Source organism: Argopecten irradians, unplaced genomic scaffold (genome assembly GCF_041381155.1).
Source record: "Argopecten irradians isolate NY unplaced genomic scaffold, Ai_NY scaffold_1036, whole genome shotgun sequence".
Taxonomy (NCBI): Eukaryota; Metazoa; Mollusca; class Bivalvia; order Pectinida; family Pectinidae; genus Argopecten; species Argopecten irradians.
This window is the reverse complement of record NW_027188503.1, coordinates 2182-20851: the sequence shown is the minus strand read 5'-3', so window position 1 is coordinate 20851 and position 18670 is coordinate 2182. Positions and strand designations below refer to the sequence as shown.

The 18670-nt window shown below is 32.7% G+C and overlaps 1 protein-coding gene, 1 long non-coding RNA gene and 1 pseudogene across 2 annotated transcripts; 2 read left to right on the top strand and 1 right to left on the bottom strand.

The window, feature by feature from the left end:
• The first annotated feature begins 7015 nt into the window (after positions 1–7015).
• On the top strand, positions 7016–11192 carry LOC138313897 (uncharacterized). The gene is made up of 2 exons (XM_069254146.1): positions 7016–7315; positions 7912–11192. The coding sequence occupies exons 1-2, from the start codon at positions 7200–7202 to the stop codon at positions 9224–9226; spliced, it is 1431 nt and encodes a 476-aa protein (XP_069110247.1). The 5' UTR covers positions 7016–7199; the 3' UTR covers positions 9227–11192.
• Positions 11193–11227: 35 nt separating this feature from the next.
• On the bottom strand, positions 11228–14211 carry LOC138313898 (uncharacterized; annotated as a pseudogene).
• A 574-nt stretch (positions 14212–14785) lies between these two features.
• LOC138313899 (uncharacterized) lies at positions 14786–18252 on the top strand. Its single transcript, XR_011207287.1, has 4 exons — positions 14786–14997; positions 15314–15367; positions 16321–16377; positions 18237–18252. It is a non-coding gene; the product is annotated as an uncharacterized lncRNA (long non-coding RNA).
• Positions 18253–18670: the final 418 nt, after the last annotated feature.

Here is an 18670-nt window from a genome sequence, read left to right as displayed (position 1 = left end):
TTGAAAACCATATTTGCGTGTACAAAGGGGGATCACCCAATGTTTGTTATACGCCTATCACTTATGTAAAAACGTTTTTTGAACATAGTTTCATTTTGCTTTATAATTAGCTGGTCGGTTGCAGCAAATGAAAACATATCACCAGCATGTATTTAATTTAAATTGATTAGCAATTTTCTCTCGTTTGAAGAGTAATGGACATTATATGTTTATATCTTCGTCATTTTTGTTATGGAATAAGTCTCAGTACTATCTATCTATCTACATGAATATATAGTGTTTAGATAAGAATAACAACCTATATATTAATACACTGTCGTCACAATTTGGTATTTTATATAATTTTTTATTTTAGGAGTCAGAATATAGAATGATGATAACATCAGACCAACACAAGACTGTCCTGGGCAGAACCGACAAAGCGCAGTACGCACCGGACATGTTACACGTATTTTCAAAAACAACGGAAACTGGAGAAGAATCAGAGTCTGATTTATCTGGAAAGCTTCCTCACCATATGAAGTACGACAAAACAATTAGAATGAATGACATAGGATGTATGAAAAGTGTTGCCAAAATAGGTGTTTTAATTTTATAATCATGACCATATATCCTTGGTTAAAAAAGAAAAATGCCATAATACAATTTACACTATAAACGTTATTTTGCAATGCAATGAAAACATATGAATGCAAGTATGAAAATATACAAAAATGACAAAAAGTTAATTATCGATGTTTTTAAATGTTCCCGAAGTGAAAGAAGCGAGTTTTATGTGACACAAAAAAATGAATTTTTCATTAAAAATGAAGATTCGAAAGAATGTCTAAGACACATTCGAAAGGACAAGCGTATTTGGCATTACTCTCAAAAAGTAGTAGTGTGTGATAATTTTTTTTCTGAGTCACAGGAACTCGACTACAATACTTTGTTGTTTTCAACAATCATTTAATTAGATGCGAGCTAGATTGTGCAGGCTGCTCTCACTGACAATATATAGCATAGCAATGTGAGATGTTGTATATAGTATAATTTGTTCATAAACGTAAATTAACTTGTTTTCCAGATTTTCACACGACAGAGGCGCCCCAAGGCAAGATTCCGAGAATAAAATCCATCTTTCTATATGACAACTAACGACAACGATTCTGTAAATGTTCCAGAGTAAGCAATTGTTTATTGTGTCGCAATGCAATACCTCAATCGAAATGCATATTTGATTTATATAACCAATAACAGCGGCCACAAAAAATGTTATCCAACTGAAAATATTATTACAAATGACATGGAAATTTCCAGGTTCATTGAAGAGTTGAGAAAACAAAAGTCATCCATTTACGCTCATGAAGTGAGATGTAACAGATACCTAACACCTGATGCTAATTCGTTTTTATAAAACCACACATACTATTATCGATCCAACAGTAATCAAGTAATATCTTGGAAAAGAGAACAAGCTATCTTTCCTTTTAATTATTCACAAAGAATTCCGGAATAATAATACAAAGTTCGGCAATTTATAACAGCTCGGTGAATATGAGGTTGAATAGTGCAAATAGATAAGTAAAACATACATTATCACACAGTAGATATATTGTGCCTGCCATTAAAAGTCGCTTGAATGTTCTTTTGTTTAAAAAATGAATAAAATAGTATGTATTCTTTAATATAATCAACCCTGCTGATTTTGCGAAATCGGGTATTTTCGCGAAAATTTGTAATCATTATTTGCATTATTCATGCCCATTAACATAGAATTTATTAATAATTTGTATTGAACAATATTTCGCTTGCGTATCACAATATTCATTTCTTGCATTTCATGGCTTTTAATTTTCATCTGCTTTCTCCAAATAATCGGCCCTGACTGATGTAGAAGGTCCCTGAGAAACCTTTGTGGATAACCTTCATGGATTGGAAACGTTATGCGAACAGCGAATTAGGAAAACAAGACAACAATGGATATTAATTCCTAATTAAGATTACACGAATGGCTTTACATGCAAGACAATTAATTAAAGCGTTACACTTGTTTTCCCGATTCCACCATATTATCCATTTATTTGTACTCTCGCAATGCATCATGTCCTGAACACTAGAAAAAAGACAATATAGCATACATATTCTTGTCGTTTGTCAACCTGATCAATTTCTGATATATGTAGGTTTGTAATTTTAATTAATAAGTTTATTGAAGATGAATGCGTCGCAATTATACACATGTAAACATGTTATCATTATCAGCAATAAGTAATTCAGAAATTTACCAGCGTGAATAAGCTGGATGATTTATGCAGATGATCCAGACAATCACAGTCCTGGGAATTAATTTCGGATGGATTTAAGGAAAGATTGGAAACAGTAATAGCTTTTAAGGCTCAGATTTAGCCTGGTATAGGTAATGGTTATTTAACATGATTCAGGGCAAGGCCTTTTTCGAGACAAAATATTCAAAAGTTGAAGTTTTAATGGAACTAGCATATTATTCTCAAATTACCGACACAGGCACCCCGGGGAAATTTCGCCTTCCGAATTTTTCTTTAAATACGTATATAACAAATTACAATATAAAAGTGTATAGAAAAAATGATTTGCATGTGTTGGTCGTAAAAGAACTAATGAGACTAAGTTTGGAAGATATAAATTGTACATGTTGTTTTTGATAATAATAAAAATTACCTTTCCTAACACAGGGACCTTTGGATAATAACCCATCGTGGAGTCAAAACTTAAATGTCCATATATGTCAGATAGATGACGGTTACCATAAAACAGGGATAATATACTTTTAAATGATGTGATAAAAAGAGTGAATCACACTTACATAAACGCGGAGTAAATCATTTCAAATAGTTCTAAAACACTGTTAATCCATACATGTGTGATATGTCGAGGTATTAACCTTTTTAATTCAACCCTAGGACTCGCAGCCGTTATTAACAAAGTATCGTCCACAATCAGGTCTTTGCAAACTGACTGTTAGGTTATAAATCCTATTCTCAACCTAATTCCAACTAGCTCAAACGGTCAATGTTCTTTCTTATTGTGTTTTATAAATGACGAACCATGATTATATAGCCTCGTACAAAGGTTAAAAAAGAAAATTCTTATTCTCTCCTATAAAGTTTGTCCGTATGTCTGTGCTAAAAGTATCATATTGTATATTCCGTCTGTCTACATTACATGGTTTTTCTTCGTTCTTTTTTTTAAAAAATGAAATTATTTTTACAGTTAATTACCGAAAAGGGGAAAAAAAAAAAAAACCGGGATCAAAATAATTTCCGTACGATGCCTATTCACTTAAAACCCATTCTCCCATATCCATTGTTGATAACTTCCCTACAATTACCAATTTGTTACATTTTTACAAATCTGAAAAAAAAATATGACAGGCAGATATTAGAGTTTGTTTTTTCAAGCGATGTCAGAAATTAATTGCGTAACAACACACGTCGAAGAAATGATTTTAGAGTTTATTAATTGTTGCAAAGTATCTTTATTTTATAAAGCAATGAGTTTAATTTTACCAGTATACATACGAGCAATACATTTATTCAGTGTAGCAATGAGGAGAAAATTATAGCTCAGATCATACAACTACTACGAAAATGGACCCACAAGAGACGATCACTATCTTTCTGTCGAGACAACTTGGAAATGTAAGTAAAATTATTCTAGTTAGTGTGCGCAAGTATCTAACGATCTACGCAAAATCAGCGAATTGAGAATAAAACATATGATGAAGGATAACATATGACATAAAATAAACAAAAAAAATTAATGTAAGAAGCATTTTAATTATAAAAACTGAAAAATGCCTAATAAGGTTAAAATCTTTTTCAGTCATTTTTGGAAATATAAAACCAACGAATGGAAATTACTAACAGCGAACACAACAGATGATCTTGAATGAGTGCTGAGAACTTTGGGAAAGGTGAAAGTGGACCAAATAGATTTCATATTTCCGAAATAAAGAATGAAGACGAAATAAAATGGCAATACATATTAAATGTAATCGGTTTTCATTCCTTCAGAAACGAAATGATATAAACGTAGCTTCGTGAATAATCTAAAAATACATTGCAATTTTTTTTTGATTGTCATCAAATTGCCATTGTTTTATTTGCATGTTTTGACAACCCTTGACCTCAAATGTAATTCCAAATATCGAACAGCTGTTTGGAAGAGAAGACGAAATCAAACGAAATCAAAGTTAATTGCTGACATCCCTACGTTCCCAAAAGAAATTGGATATACACTATAGACAGAACTTTCAAAGTGGATCAGACAGTAAGATGTTTTTATAGCTTACTATAACAGATATCCATACAAATACATTGTACTCATTTTGTATAAATTAAAAATGCTGTTGTTACCTTTTACTTATAGTCATTCTTCCCGATTCATAATAAACAGAATTAATCAATAAATAAAAAAAAAGTTTGTAAAAGAACATCTTCACTCTCCTTGCAACCATCGTCCAGGTCATAGAAGAAGGATGACTGCATTATATGTATTGAAATAATGAAATGACCATTGCTTTTAAATGCGCGCATGCTAGACGAATGGTTTTCGCAAAATTAGTCCATACTCTGCCATTTCTATTTTGTAATAGGCCTGAATACATTTTTCGTTGAAATTGAAACGATTTTTCATTGTGAAGTAATGAAAATTATAAAATAGTTATTTAATAAAAAATTGCATAATAAAATTATGTATAAAAACATAATATCATCACCATTATCAAAAATAATTAACTAAAACAATCGAGGCTAACATAATCAAAAGATATTATTATCAGAAACGTTAATCTAAGGTATCAGAGCCAGCTGTATTCAAAGTGACTTCCACAAACCACGTAACTTGTAAGATTAATATGGACGAAATTAGAAAAGAGTAATATGCACGTTCATTTCATTTAGTCCGGAAACAATGAAGTAATATGAATGCTAGTTAATTTTAATGACTTATCTTTTCTTCTGATAAATGTCCTTTCGTTCAACTTTTCGTCTGTTCCATAGAAAAACCTCTCCATTTCTCAAGCTAATTCATTTTAATACAAACTGATGATTATATATATTGTCCCTGTGATTTGCAAATTTTATTCGGAGATCAACAGAAAAACAAATAGGCCATGTATATTATTTAGAACTTACTCGGGGGGGGGGGGGGGGGGGGGTGGGGACTCGTCCCTGTGTTAATATTTTGTTTAAACAATCTAATGTTTTTCCCTCCTAAACACATCTAGTGTATCGACTTTGACCTTTTTAAAGACCATAATTTAGACACCAAGCACTTGTTTGACCGAGTAGTCGGTCAAATATTAGTTATATGGTCAGTTACGGTGGTGACACCCCTAACACGTGCTCTTCAACAAAATATACCATTTCATTACCGTTAAAATAGTGTAATGCTTGTTTAAAATTTTGTGTAAAATTGACTTAAAAATCGTTTTTGATATTTCAAATTAAAATTAAATGGGTTTTTTTTTTTCATAAAATACGAGTTACTTCCCCCCTCCGCCAGTTTGAATGTTGATGACGCGATGAGAAGCCAATCGTAACCATTCAAACGTTTTCCCTCGACTGTGATTATAAACAAATGAACCACGCACTTTGAGTTGCCTTATAAATATCGACAAAATATGTTGTGCAATGGAGTGTATGTTTCAGTTAAAAAAATGTACCAGCGTGTCAAGATCATCCATGCCTCTATGATGTTTAAAAAATAATAGGTACTCCCGACCCATGTTGTTTATGTTTCCAATGTGTACCTATCCAGTGTCATTTAATATTCATCCTGAAGGAGTAGGAAGAATACATACTAAATTGTGTCTGATTTTTAAGTGTTTTACTATCAGGTTAAGTTCTGTGATTCTTATAAGAAAGTACAAAATACCACAGCAGATTAACAGGTGACTTCCTCCCCTCCCCAAATGGCTGTAAATACTAAAAGGTCCATTGGTTTTAATATATTCACAACCCAGCTTACTGTCCACATTATACCTGAACAACGGGCAAACCATCATGACCAACTACCATTTATTGCTCAAAGCGCAGAAGCAGATAGCAGAAAGCTACCACCTCTTTTTAAGGATTATGAATGCCTTCGGGCATATGTAGGTACTCATAGGTGAAAGATAAGCAAAAAACATCAACTATTTAATGTAAACGAAAGTAAATCCGCTGTTTACATTAATTTTGTTAGCAAGGTGTAGTATTCTATATGTACATGCATCGAGTATGTGAGAACCTCATTTTGTTCATAAATTACTGCAAAATATAAAGATTTCTTTTGCTATAACAGTCCTGACATTCTGTATGAATGCAATACCTAGTATGTACTAGTCCCCCCAAAAAAAGTTTCGAGTGGAATGATCCTGAAAAAAGTGCTTTCAAAATCACTCTTTTCACTTAATGTAAATGATTTGTTAAATAATTTCCATGAAACTTCAATCACAACTGCAACAATAGGACTACAAAACTCACAGGAATCCAACACAAAGTTGTCAGGTAACACATAATTATGTCCAACTGTGGGGTGTATTAGTACTAAGCTTATTTCGTTTGCAAACAATTTTGGTAGTGGATATATTGAAGTAATCAAATAGAAAAAGAAAAAAAACTTTATTCAACGTTTTTATTCTTCGGCTGTAGCAACAATTTTTTCAGTGATTTCCTTAATAAAGCATTAAGTTCACAATAGTGAAATAAAGTTAAGGAAACGCCACGTGTCACAAAAACATTTAATTATATAACCCATTCTCTAAATTAGCGTCTAATAATAACTTCATAACTTATCATTACTACGAATTACTGTTCTTCTATACCTTTGTTTTACCTCTCAATTTTAGTGAAAATCAAACTCTCGGACCAGAATGTACAAAGAGGAGACGTGGTTCAATGAATCAAACTATGCCTATATTGATTTTTATACTCAAAGAGGATGACAGAAAAAGGAATACGAGAAACAGCTGCACACGAATGGGAAAATAGCGAGAAAACATGGAAATCACGAGTTCGGTAGGCTACATATCTTATCTAGTCAATCGAGATCAACATGCATGATTTAATGGCAAACAATAGTGGGGTTATCTCATCTTGATTTTGACCAGGTGGCGACACTGTTCCCGGTCCAGCAGTTTTGGAACTCTCTAATGTTTACCTTGACGATCTATTGATGCGATTTTCAATGACGCGATGGAATCGACGCAATCGTGTGATAAATATGCACATTGGAATCTTAAAGAGCTCAAAACCGAGTTGAGAAAGAGAAATGCTAGAGTATCCGGTCGTAAACAAGAATTACTTAACCGGTAGGCTATAATATTACAGCCATTAAATTGTTACATTTAACCCGTTACAACATCTAGTGTCATGTTCGATTCCGTGAATAATCATAACGTAGAATCTACTGCAGCAGAATGTCTTGCTGGACATAGAGAAACATTTTATGCTGCTAGTATGAAAATTGATATCTGTATACAGTGTTCCACACATGTACATCATATAGAATTTTGTCTAGTTTTAGTCTAGTGTTGTACATGTACCATAAGCCTTCAATCGGTCAGACATTGCAGTCACATATATTGTACAACACGAGATCCGGAGTTTGAAGTTCTATCTATAATATATACACTTTAGCACATATATATAATAGAAGAAATATGGGAATACATGTATGCATCAGTATACATTACAGACAAAACTTCAAACTCCTGTTGTTATACAATCCCACTAATAATTTATAATTATACAAGTATTACAAAGTACAAACGGAAACCGGTTCTGACACATTTTAGTTTGCATCTGTTACGTATTTAATACAAATAGGCAACTGTCAATAGAGATTAAAAAAAAATACTTTGATATGCCTATTCAAAAGTCATTCAAAATTCTAAATTTCTTACAGACTGGCTGACTATGATAGAAATCAGAATTTTGGAAAGACAGAAAATTTAGACCCAGAGTACCTAATGACCACACCTGATCCTTCATCATACTTGGATGTAAACTGTGATTCAGTGTTTTCTGGCACCACGCTAGACGATCTTACCACTTATTTGGCCAAGTATGACAAGCAGCTAGACATGCTAATACAAAGAATGTATAGTGAGCGAACCATCCGGTATTTTAGAGTATCTACTGACAAAGATTTTACTTATGTATCATCAAGTTGCTATGCTGAATATAGGAAAGGTGTCACATATGATGTTGATGTGCAATTTGACAAAAATGGTTCTATTCAGCAGGCGCAGTGTGACTGCCCAGCAGGAGAGGGACCAGGTGCACATTGTAAACATGTCTGTGTTGTACTGTATGCCTCAGTTATGTTTCAAAAACACAGAGATGTTAAAATTGAGGAGACGTGTACCCAAAAGCTCCAGAGTTTTCACAAAGCAAAGCGATTCATTGGTAGCCCTCTGAAGGCACAGGACATAAATATGCCTGGAGCTGATGAATTTACAAATTTGGATTTTGATCCAAGGCCAGAGCACCTCAGAAATGATCCTGGATATGAAGATAATTTCAGAAATAAGTGTTTAAACTTTTCAGGCATATCCAAAATGCCAATTTTTCAGTTATTTAAGCCTGCCAATGCATTCGCTGTTGCCCATGACCATGATTATTTGAAACTAACACCCCAAGATAGATTTCTTGAAAGAATCAACTTACTCAACATAACACAAGAGAAAATAGATGCAATTGAAGAACGCACACGGGGTCAAATAAATAATGTTGCTTGGAAAGAAGAACGCATGCACCATCTTCCATCATCCATGTATGGAAGAATATGTAAAGCGACGGATCGTACTGATTTTGTGAAGCTAGCTAGATCTTTAACACATTTTACTGACATTAAAACAGCACCGTTAGAACATGGTCGCAAATATGAGAGCTTTGCTATACAGAAATACATGAGTGACACAGGGTGCATCGTTAAACCTTGTGGATTGTTTGTGTCCATGGACTTTCCACATCTGTCATCTTCACCAGATGGTATAGTAACTGACAAGTCCATCATTGAGGTTAAGTGCCCTTATGTTTCAAGAGACAAACCAATTAATTCTCTCACTGTACCATATTTGAAACAAACTTCAAAAAGTGGGTACACTTTGGACCCAAACCATGACTATTATTTTCAAATCCAGGGTCAACTCTTATGTACAAGCTTAAAGGAATGTACTCTTATTGTCTGCCATGCAAATGATCTAAAATATCACTGATATTAAGTACCTGTCAGTTCTCAGAGATGATGCCTTCATAGCAGACATGGTTGAAAAGTTAACCAACTTTTATCACAAATACTTCAAACCAACATTGTTGGATATGCTGTACTACAAACCATTTGATCAGTAAGGCTAACATAATATTGTGTTCCCTATCATTTTTCCTGCCTGCACTTGACATTTATACATATAGCTAGTTTTCACAAAGAAAAGACAGAACTTATTGGTACAAAACAAATATAAATTTCATAATTATATGAAATAAATAAGCTGCCTTGTAGCATAGGTATCTGCAAATAAAGTACAATATGTTAGTAAATTATATGGTTTATAAGCCATTTATGGCTATCTTCTGCCGGTAATGATATTGTATTGATGACTAAAGGTAATACTAAATAGGAAACACAGATATTATCAGAGTTGGCCTCGATCACTATGTAAAAAGTAAGAAACAATACATGAACAGTGTGTACATATTCCAAGCAATATTTTATTAATTACTATCTATAGCTATTCCATTTAATGATTTATCAGTTACATCAATCAAATCTGTCGATGAAGTAATTTAGCTATGATTGTAGTAAAATATATGATATTGATAAAACAATGATAAATGTACGTACCTATTTACAATACAACTACATATGTATTTGAGTCACCTCTAAGGTAGAAGGCCCTTTTTAATAAAGTGTTAAAATAAAATTGTGAAAGGTACTTTGTTTACACTGATCATGTTTTGATAACTTAATCAAATCAGAAATATAATAATTTTGACAAACAACTTTAACAAACAAAAGCAGCTGTAAACTCTTAAAATATTACTTTGCTACTCATTCAACTTGTGTATAATGATCACTTTTATCTATCCATTAGAAGTGACAATTTCAGCACCTGTACAAAAATTAGTGTACATGAATCATGTAATAGAAACAGGCAAGTGCCCTTATAACTGTCAGTATTGCATGATTGACACATTATACATCATAACATTACCTGCCTGATTAATTTTGAACCATCAGTAGTTGAAGAAAAAATTCTATAACATTTCAACTTGGTATGCACATTTAAAAAGATCAATTTGTATTCTAAATTTTATTGATACAGTACAACTTGTCAAACTGAGTCTGTCTAATCATGATCTCAATGGATTCCGGCACGACAGTATGGCATTTTCCTTCTAATATCTAAAACCTGTGGTACTGGTATGATTTGGAAACCTATCGAACATACTGTATTTAAATACCATTAAGTGCATTAAATGACACAGGAGTTGCATCAGCTGAGTAACACTCTGATGGGCCACACTGGGCAGGTAGACTATATACATATCATATAATTGGCATACATGTATTATACCAAATGTGATTTTCAGTAAAGTTGTTGTAATCTAATGACATTTAAATGCTTCAAACCAAGTGCTAACTACATGTAATGTAGGATATAGTAGTTTTAATGTAATTACAAATTACATTCACATGTCCTAAAGTAATGTAATTACAAATTAACACAGATCCTAAAGTATATACATAAGATGTAGTAGTTATAATGTAATTAAAATTACATTCACAGATCCTAAAGTATATACATAAGATGTAGTAGTTATAATGTAATTACAAATTACATTCACAGATCCTAAAGTATATACATAAGATGAAGTTGTTATAATGTAATTACAAATTACATTCACAGATCCTAAAGTATATACATAAGATGTAGTAGTTATAATGTAATTAAAATTACATTCACAGATCCTAAAGTATATACATAAGATGTAGTAGTTATAATGTAATTACAAATTACATTCACAGATCCTAAAGTATATACATAAGATGAAGTTGTTATAATGTAATTACAAATTACATTCACAGATCCTAAAGTATATACATAAGATGTAGTAGTTATAATGTAATTAAAATTACATTCACAGATCCTAAAGTATATACATAAGATGAAGTTGTTATAATGTAATTACAAATTACATTCACAGATCCTAAAGTATATACATAAGATGTAGTAGTTATAATGTAATTAAAATTACATTCACAGGTCCTAAAGTTCTAAATGGTCATTTATATGCAGAATATAATGTACAATCCATGCTCATAGCAGATTCTGCTATTATATTGAACTGTTGTTGTAATTTATTAAAATGGTTTCATAACATCTGAAAGTGTGTTACATTTTATTGAAGATTAAACCTTTAAGCATCTCTTGGAATGATACAAGTTTTGAAGTTACAAAGCATATAACAGCAGAATGTGATATGTGATGAAAGTTTAGTCTCAGTACTGTTAAGAGGATTTGTTAGAATTTTAAATGTTTTTCCAAGACCAATCACTCTTTCAATGTGGACTCTTTTACTTGAGATTCTTCTATCTCGCAGAAGTGTTTTTGAATTAATTCTGTTTCTTTTTTTGAAGAAGGTTGGTATGTTCACAGTGACATCCATTCTAGCAAAAAGATCTTGTACGTTAAAACCTTTATCCGCCATCACACTGTCTCCAGGATCACAAATATTTACAAGCCTACATCTTTCAACAATTTGACGGTCACTTGTACACCCACCGTATGCAGTTGAAACATAGTTAACCAATCCACCTGGTGTTGATCCAACTAGAATCTTTATGGTGTTCCTGTTCTTGTAGGTAGAAAATGTACCTTGTTGAGCTTTTGGAGCTCTTGGCTTCTTAATGGGACATTCGGTGCCATCTACTATAACTCTAGTTGTTGGGGAACTTGGCTTTGAAGTCAGATGGGGCAAAGTACCTCACTAAACTGCGAGATGGCCAAATGTTAATTTCCTGCCACTGTTTGGACATAAATATGATCCATGTATATACAATATTTTTCACACTAGACTCAGATATTGAGAAAAATTTGGACAACTCAAAGTTTGTTGTGTAACGCCTGAGCTTCATAAGTGTCATGAAAAATTGATCTTCTACAGATACAGTGTCAATCTGAAAAAATATATATTTCAAACAATAGGCAGCTTGTCCAAGTGTAGACAACACAAACATGAACTTCAGGTAAGACTCTAAACCTGTGTAGAAGTGGATGGTAGTGTCATCATTTGCGAATTGTTCAACAGAAAACATAGGAATCTTTGAAGCACCGGTATGTGTCTGTGTAGATTTGTCAACATTTTCATTACCTACAGAAGATATCACAGTATCACTGTCACTCTCTGTCACATACACCACCTCTTCCTGCAGGTCTACACAATTATTAAACTGCTGCTCCAACTGTTTGGTACAGACATTATCAATGTTGATTCTTGTATTTTCACGCAACACCGCCCTTTCCTTTCTGTTACTAGCTGACTTGGACTCTGGCTGGGTCCAACAGAAGATGCTGGGTACAGCAGCTGACTTCAGTCTGCTAACTGATGGTGTCTTTCCTGTGAATAAAAAGGTTATTATTTATCAACACAAAACAGATGGATATACAGTAGCATCATACTTGAGTGACTATGATAATGAAGTTAGATAAACATATAGTTATACATGTATAAAAAAAAAATCAAATAGCCACAGGTGTAAGGTTTTGTTAATCATATAACTACATTTGTAGTTATATACATTGCATGTAGGAAATTTGAAATACAACTTATAGGCTGAATGACATAAAAATTGAACAGGGTCATATTATCACAGTATATTTTGTTTTGTTTTGTTTTGTTTTGTTTTTGTCTCTATTGTGATGTCACAATAATGCACTATATTTCTCTTCATGGAAGTTAAGTGCGCTAATAAACCTGCCTAAGCTTATATATATTACATATTAGGGTTTTTATTTTTTTTATTTTCTTATTTGCCTAATAATTTATATAATGAAGCAATTAAAAAAAACACCTAATAATATAAGGCAGGTTTAGCGGACTATATGGAAGTATGAAGAAAAAGAATCAGCCAATCAGAAAGTCATACTTTGTATGAAACCAAAGAAAAATTAATTAATTAAATTGAATCACAAATTTCAATATGCATCACAGGGGCACGCATATTATTCATTATGTATAATAGTAGATAAGTATGTCATATCCTTATATTAGAATATGAAGTACGGTGCTGATATTAGATCAACAATAGTATTAACAGTATTTACGTGCCCCTAGCTGTGCATGCATCTGTACTTACATCAATACATGCAAAGTAACACTAAACAACATGTTTCCAAACAGTTTACATTTTTTATATATTACATGAGGATATCATACATGTAAGCTTACACTAAATTTAGATGTAATGTAGAAAAAAATTAGAATTTTGATAACATACTAATGATACAGGCTAATACTTAGTAGTGCAGAAAACTCGCATTCCTGACGTAAGCTACAGGAAACTTACATGTCCATACACTACACAATGCACTTTAGGCCTACTGTCTACCAAAAGTAGGACATATGCCATAATCAGCACGATATACACAGGTACATGTACCAACACAAGTGTTGACTGTTACACCAGATACAGGTATGTATACAATGACAAACAGTTCGTACATGTACATCTTGTACGTTGTCGCTATACTGTACTGTACAGTACATATACTAGTCTAGTAGGCCTACTGTAGGTCTACTGTTCAAACGTACATTTTGTACAGTTTATTACAATTTCGCACAAATCGCTAAACGTCTCTACGTACAAAATTTTCATTAAATATATAATAACACTGTCAAAACTTTAAAATTCTAAAGCTATAACTTGCAAAATAACTATATTTCATGTTTACCATGTATCGTCTGCTGCGTGTAATCGTCCGGTGAAAAATGGGCCTTGCAAACGACAGATGTCTTTGTCGGCGTCCAGATCTTCCTTGTGCACTCATCTTCACGTCTTATGGCCTGCATCCATAATTTCCGTCGCTCCAGGTCTTTCGGAAATTCATGTCCACCTCTTCCATGACACCCGGGAACCGAACAGCAAGTTGAAGGCATATCTAAAATATCTTACTAAACTACCCAATCTTTATGTTTACTTGTTGCTAAGATATTGGAACTCTCCTGTCACTGATGCTGGACCGGGTACCACGGCGACATCTGGACAGGAACGATAACTCACTATTTTCGACCATTTTGTCGATATAATACAAAAACTTTATTTTAATGAATCATGAATAAAACAAAAATGTATTAATGTTATTCATTACAGTAACCTCTAAATGGTCAATGCGACTTTCATGATTTTGAGATTAACTCAGATTTTTGTTAACTGTTTTACTATGAAATCATAAAATTTCGTGAAGATTAACTTTCGTGGTGTTCGTTTCTTGGCCTGAAGCTACGAAAATACGTCACAACAGAATTTGATGTGCTTAGAGGGACTACATAAACTATTGACACTACAAGATTCTGCTTACAGCACGAACTTGGACAGTTAAAATATAAGAAATCTTTTCAAATCATTCATACTCATATAGCTATCATTTTGATATAATTGCTGTTTGTCCATGACCATACCTTAACTGAGAGTGACAAAACATATAAACACTTTGTAAATGCCATTAAACCAAATTAAATTATCGAAAATCGATCCCAACGAAAATAAATAATTTCACAGACTAGGGTATATGACAACAGAACACACATGTGACCAAATTAGTTATCACAACTATAACCTAAGTATAAGTATAATTTATTTCTGTAAAGTGTTTCATTTCATTTTCCTTAGAGCGTCGGAAAACGTTTTAAGACTGTCCGGCATCATGCAAAAGAAATATGGCGAACTGGTAAAAGCTTTACGTGTTGAGAGAGAATCGAAACGACAGTAAGTTTTGAACATATCTAGAAATATTTGTGTACATACAACGAACATTTCAAGTAAAAATCTTACATGTTTATGATATCGAACTAACAATCTTGATCAGTAAAGCCATTTAAAGGTAAGGCTAGCCATTATAATATAATACTGATCGTAGTTGGATGGCTTTAAGGAATTGTTCGGCTGCCAAATTTCTAGGATTTTCTAAGCTCAAAATACATGTATTTATGATTGTATTGATAAAGTAACACAATAATTCCTATAACACATGCTATAACCATATGCTGTGTCTATTTGTATTTACATTTTCAAACATTCGCAGTAACATCAAAACGCATGTGTCGGAGTTAGAAGCACGAATCGACGAGTTACAGAGGTAAGGCTTAATTAAAGTCTCGGGAAGCATATTTTGTCCTGTTTTCTGAACAAAATGTATATCGCTTTCAGGAAGCAATAAATTGTGAGATATCAGTAAGGAAATGCTACGAAATCCTGTATATGAAAAAGTTAAAACTAATTACACCTGTTATGAAATAATTTTGATTACTAGAATTATATGCCATTCATCAAATAAAAGTTGAATAATGTGGTGCTAAAATAACGTACTGCGTAATTCAATGTACGCACAGTGAGTTAACTGGGTGGAATGTGATTCTTAAGGGCAATTCCTGGATATTTCATGTGGTTGTTAATGTGAATTCCATTCATAGCCATAGAACACCATCCCGTTGGCTCTGAATTGAAACCACAGCAAAATAACCAACAATAATAAGAAACCAACATCGGTGTACAATTTAATGTTTGAGTACATATACATTTATATCCAATGATTGATACAATCCTCAGTCGACATACCCTACTGGTTCGGGAAAAAGGTTACGAAATATATTTCCTAGCCTGTGTGTCAAGAGTTCTTTAGTATTTCTGCAATGCCCTTTGAAAAGATATATGAAAATGTGCATTAAATTACATTAAACAATACAATTTGAAAAGATTTAAAAATTTCAAAGATTTTTTGTAAAGTTTATTTTTCAATGCATTTTATATATAATTTTAAAACAATATTACAACAACCATTCGTCATCATCTGCATCATTTATCCCCATCATCAGTAACATCATCATCACTTTCTCCAATGTATTCTTTGTTATTCATATTAAGTTGTGTTCATACATATGTTTGTGCATTTTCAAAGCATAATCTTACGAACGCAAGGGCTATTTACAAAGGTCATATCTTGTAATATTAATAGTCTTCTCTTCTCTCTCTCTTTCTAATCAAACAATTATCATTACAATGATTAATGTGATAATTCTTCATTGTTTTCAGAAGTAATGCTGCAGAGCATGTTTCTAACTTAGAAAAACGGATTAATGAATTACAAAGGTAGATTGTTGCTACTTTATTTAAAGCAGTTGAAATAGTATATAAGTACAAATATGTTATGGAAATAAGCCAAAAACTGGGCAATATGTGGCAGGGAGAACTGCATCGAGGTCCGTCATGGCCGAGATCTGTCTCTCCCACATATTGTGCAGTTTGAGGCTTATCTCTAGCTTAAAACATAGCAAGTCTTTGTGTTAATAAAGTAAACTTTTAGTTATAATATAACCCAGTTTATTTGCCTTGGTCTATGAGCTCAGGTAACTCTACCAATGTGCATTCAACCATGACAAATCTGATATAGACATTGACAACTTAGAATTACCTTTGCCTGTGTTATATGTGATGTATAGTTTTCATGAACGGAATGCATGAAGCATGCTTTTGGGTTGATAACTATATGTATCTGTAAATTCATTTTCACCATGTCTGCTAACAGTGATGGAGGGATATTACTTTCTCAATTTAAGCGATATATTAAGGTGGCTTTAGTGACTTTTATTGCTGAAAGGACATTTCTGTCCAATGTCTGATGTGGTAAAGAAATGTCATATGAAACTAGACTTGCAATTTAGGCGTTTGTTTGAATTCAAAGTGTTTTGCTAAAATTATATAACAGTGATTTCCAGGCTAGTTCAAAACAGTCGGTGCTCCCAGAACACCGGAATTCAGAATTCAGAGGATTTGAAATTTCAACTTCTCTAGGGACAATTTTGGATTTATTCTTACCATGTGCAATATTATTCAACACACCAATTGGATTTAGGCTAAATTCTGAAATACTGTTAAAACAACACCAAAATAAGTGTAAAACTACAGTATAGACGAATTGGAAATTCAAAATCAAAAGTGGAGTACAAAAAAAACAAGGTTTCCGAAAGCGGAAGAAATAGGAGTTAATGCTGTAGATATGTGTTAAGTGGTGAAATATTTCATAATAAAGAGGAAAACTCGATCTGGGATATATACAGAAATTCTGTGGATGTGTTTAATTCCGCATCAATAGAGGATTAAATTCTCTTCATATTCATTGTGTGGGATTTTTTCGTCATTTTGATTAAAAAATAATGGAATATTCCGGCAGGTTGTATGTTGTGTGTTATACATAATTATGGGATTATGCCCGGAGACATATATTCACCCGTATTTTGTAACTCTCTCATATGCTACCTTTTACTGTCTTGTAAGTGACTGTCTTATATGAGAGTCCTTATCAGTAAAAGATAACATATAGGACAGTTACAGGTAATGGTCCGATAATCCGGGAGTTCAAGTACATAAACAACCATAGATGACATCACAACTATTTTTAACAATAAAATAAATGCCGATGGTTATATTCCTTATTTGCATATTTAAAAGTTAGCTAGGTATCGAGCGCATTTCACGTCGTTTTCTCCGAAAAGTATGACGTTAAGCTCAAAAACACATGACGTCACCATCAATACCTACTTATAAGGGTAGATAACTCTGTAATATGCAAAGACGGAATAATCAAGCCTTCTGTGTGTCTCCTAAAATGAAGAAGGGATATCTTTGTCATTTAAACAATATCTTCATGAAAATACTAATACAATTTTAAAAAGAATTCACAAAGAAACCTACGACATTTACTAGTCACGTGTACCATTGCATAGTTAACGAAATGTGTCGTCTTGATGTTATGAGGAGTATCAAATCCCATGATGTTGATGTTTTTTTTTGTTTTTTTTTCATTTGCAATACGTATCCAATACCAAATCGAAACCTAGAAAAAATATATCATATCATTGAAAAAAATGAATATTTCTTTATCTTTGTTTATAATAATTAAAAAAATGTCATTCATTCCATGCCTAACTTATATATTTCTTTATATATAGCAAACTAAAAGAGTCTAAATTGATACCCACATCCATTTACATACAATAATATGAAGACTTGTGTGTGTTTCCTATCTTCATGATCCTGGCTGTTAATAGGACGTTAAACTAAAACCCCAACCTCAATATGGTAAATGTTATTATATTGCATGGGATACCAAAACGCCCCATCCTGTCACATTATAATTACAACGGACAAACCAGTCCTTTCACTCCCTTTATCAAAAAGATGTTCAACTCAAGATTTTTCATGTTAATTATATTAGAATGTTGTCATTTTGGAGACTCCCTTTGCAGTTGATATATCTTTCTACTGATATCGTTGTCAAATATATTGTACATTAAAATGGGTAAAGAAATGGTTGCGTCGAAGTACTGAAGCATCTGTTTTAGTTACATTTTGATGGTTCAATGTTTTATCGCCTCATAACATC

Bases quoted from the DNA above. Each gene is read 5' to 3' on its own strand.
- LOC138313897 (XM_069254146.1), top strand. From the start codon at position 7,200: ATGGAATCGACGCAATCGTGTGATAAATATGCACATTGGAATCTTAAA. The intron at 7,316-7,911 runs GTAGGCTATAAT...AATTTCTTACAG, and splicing joins AAACAAGAATTACTTAACCG to ACTGGCTGACTATGATAGAA.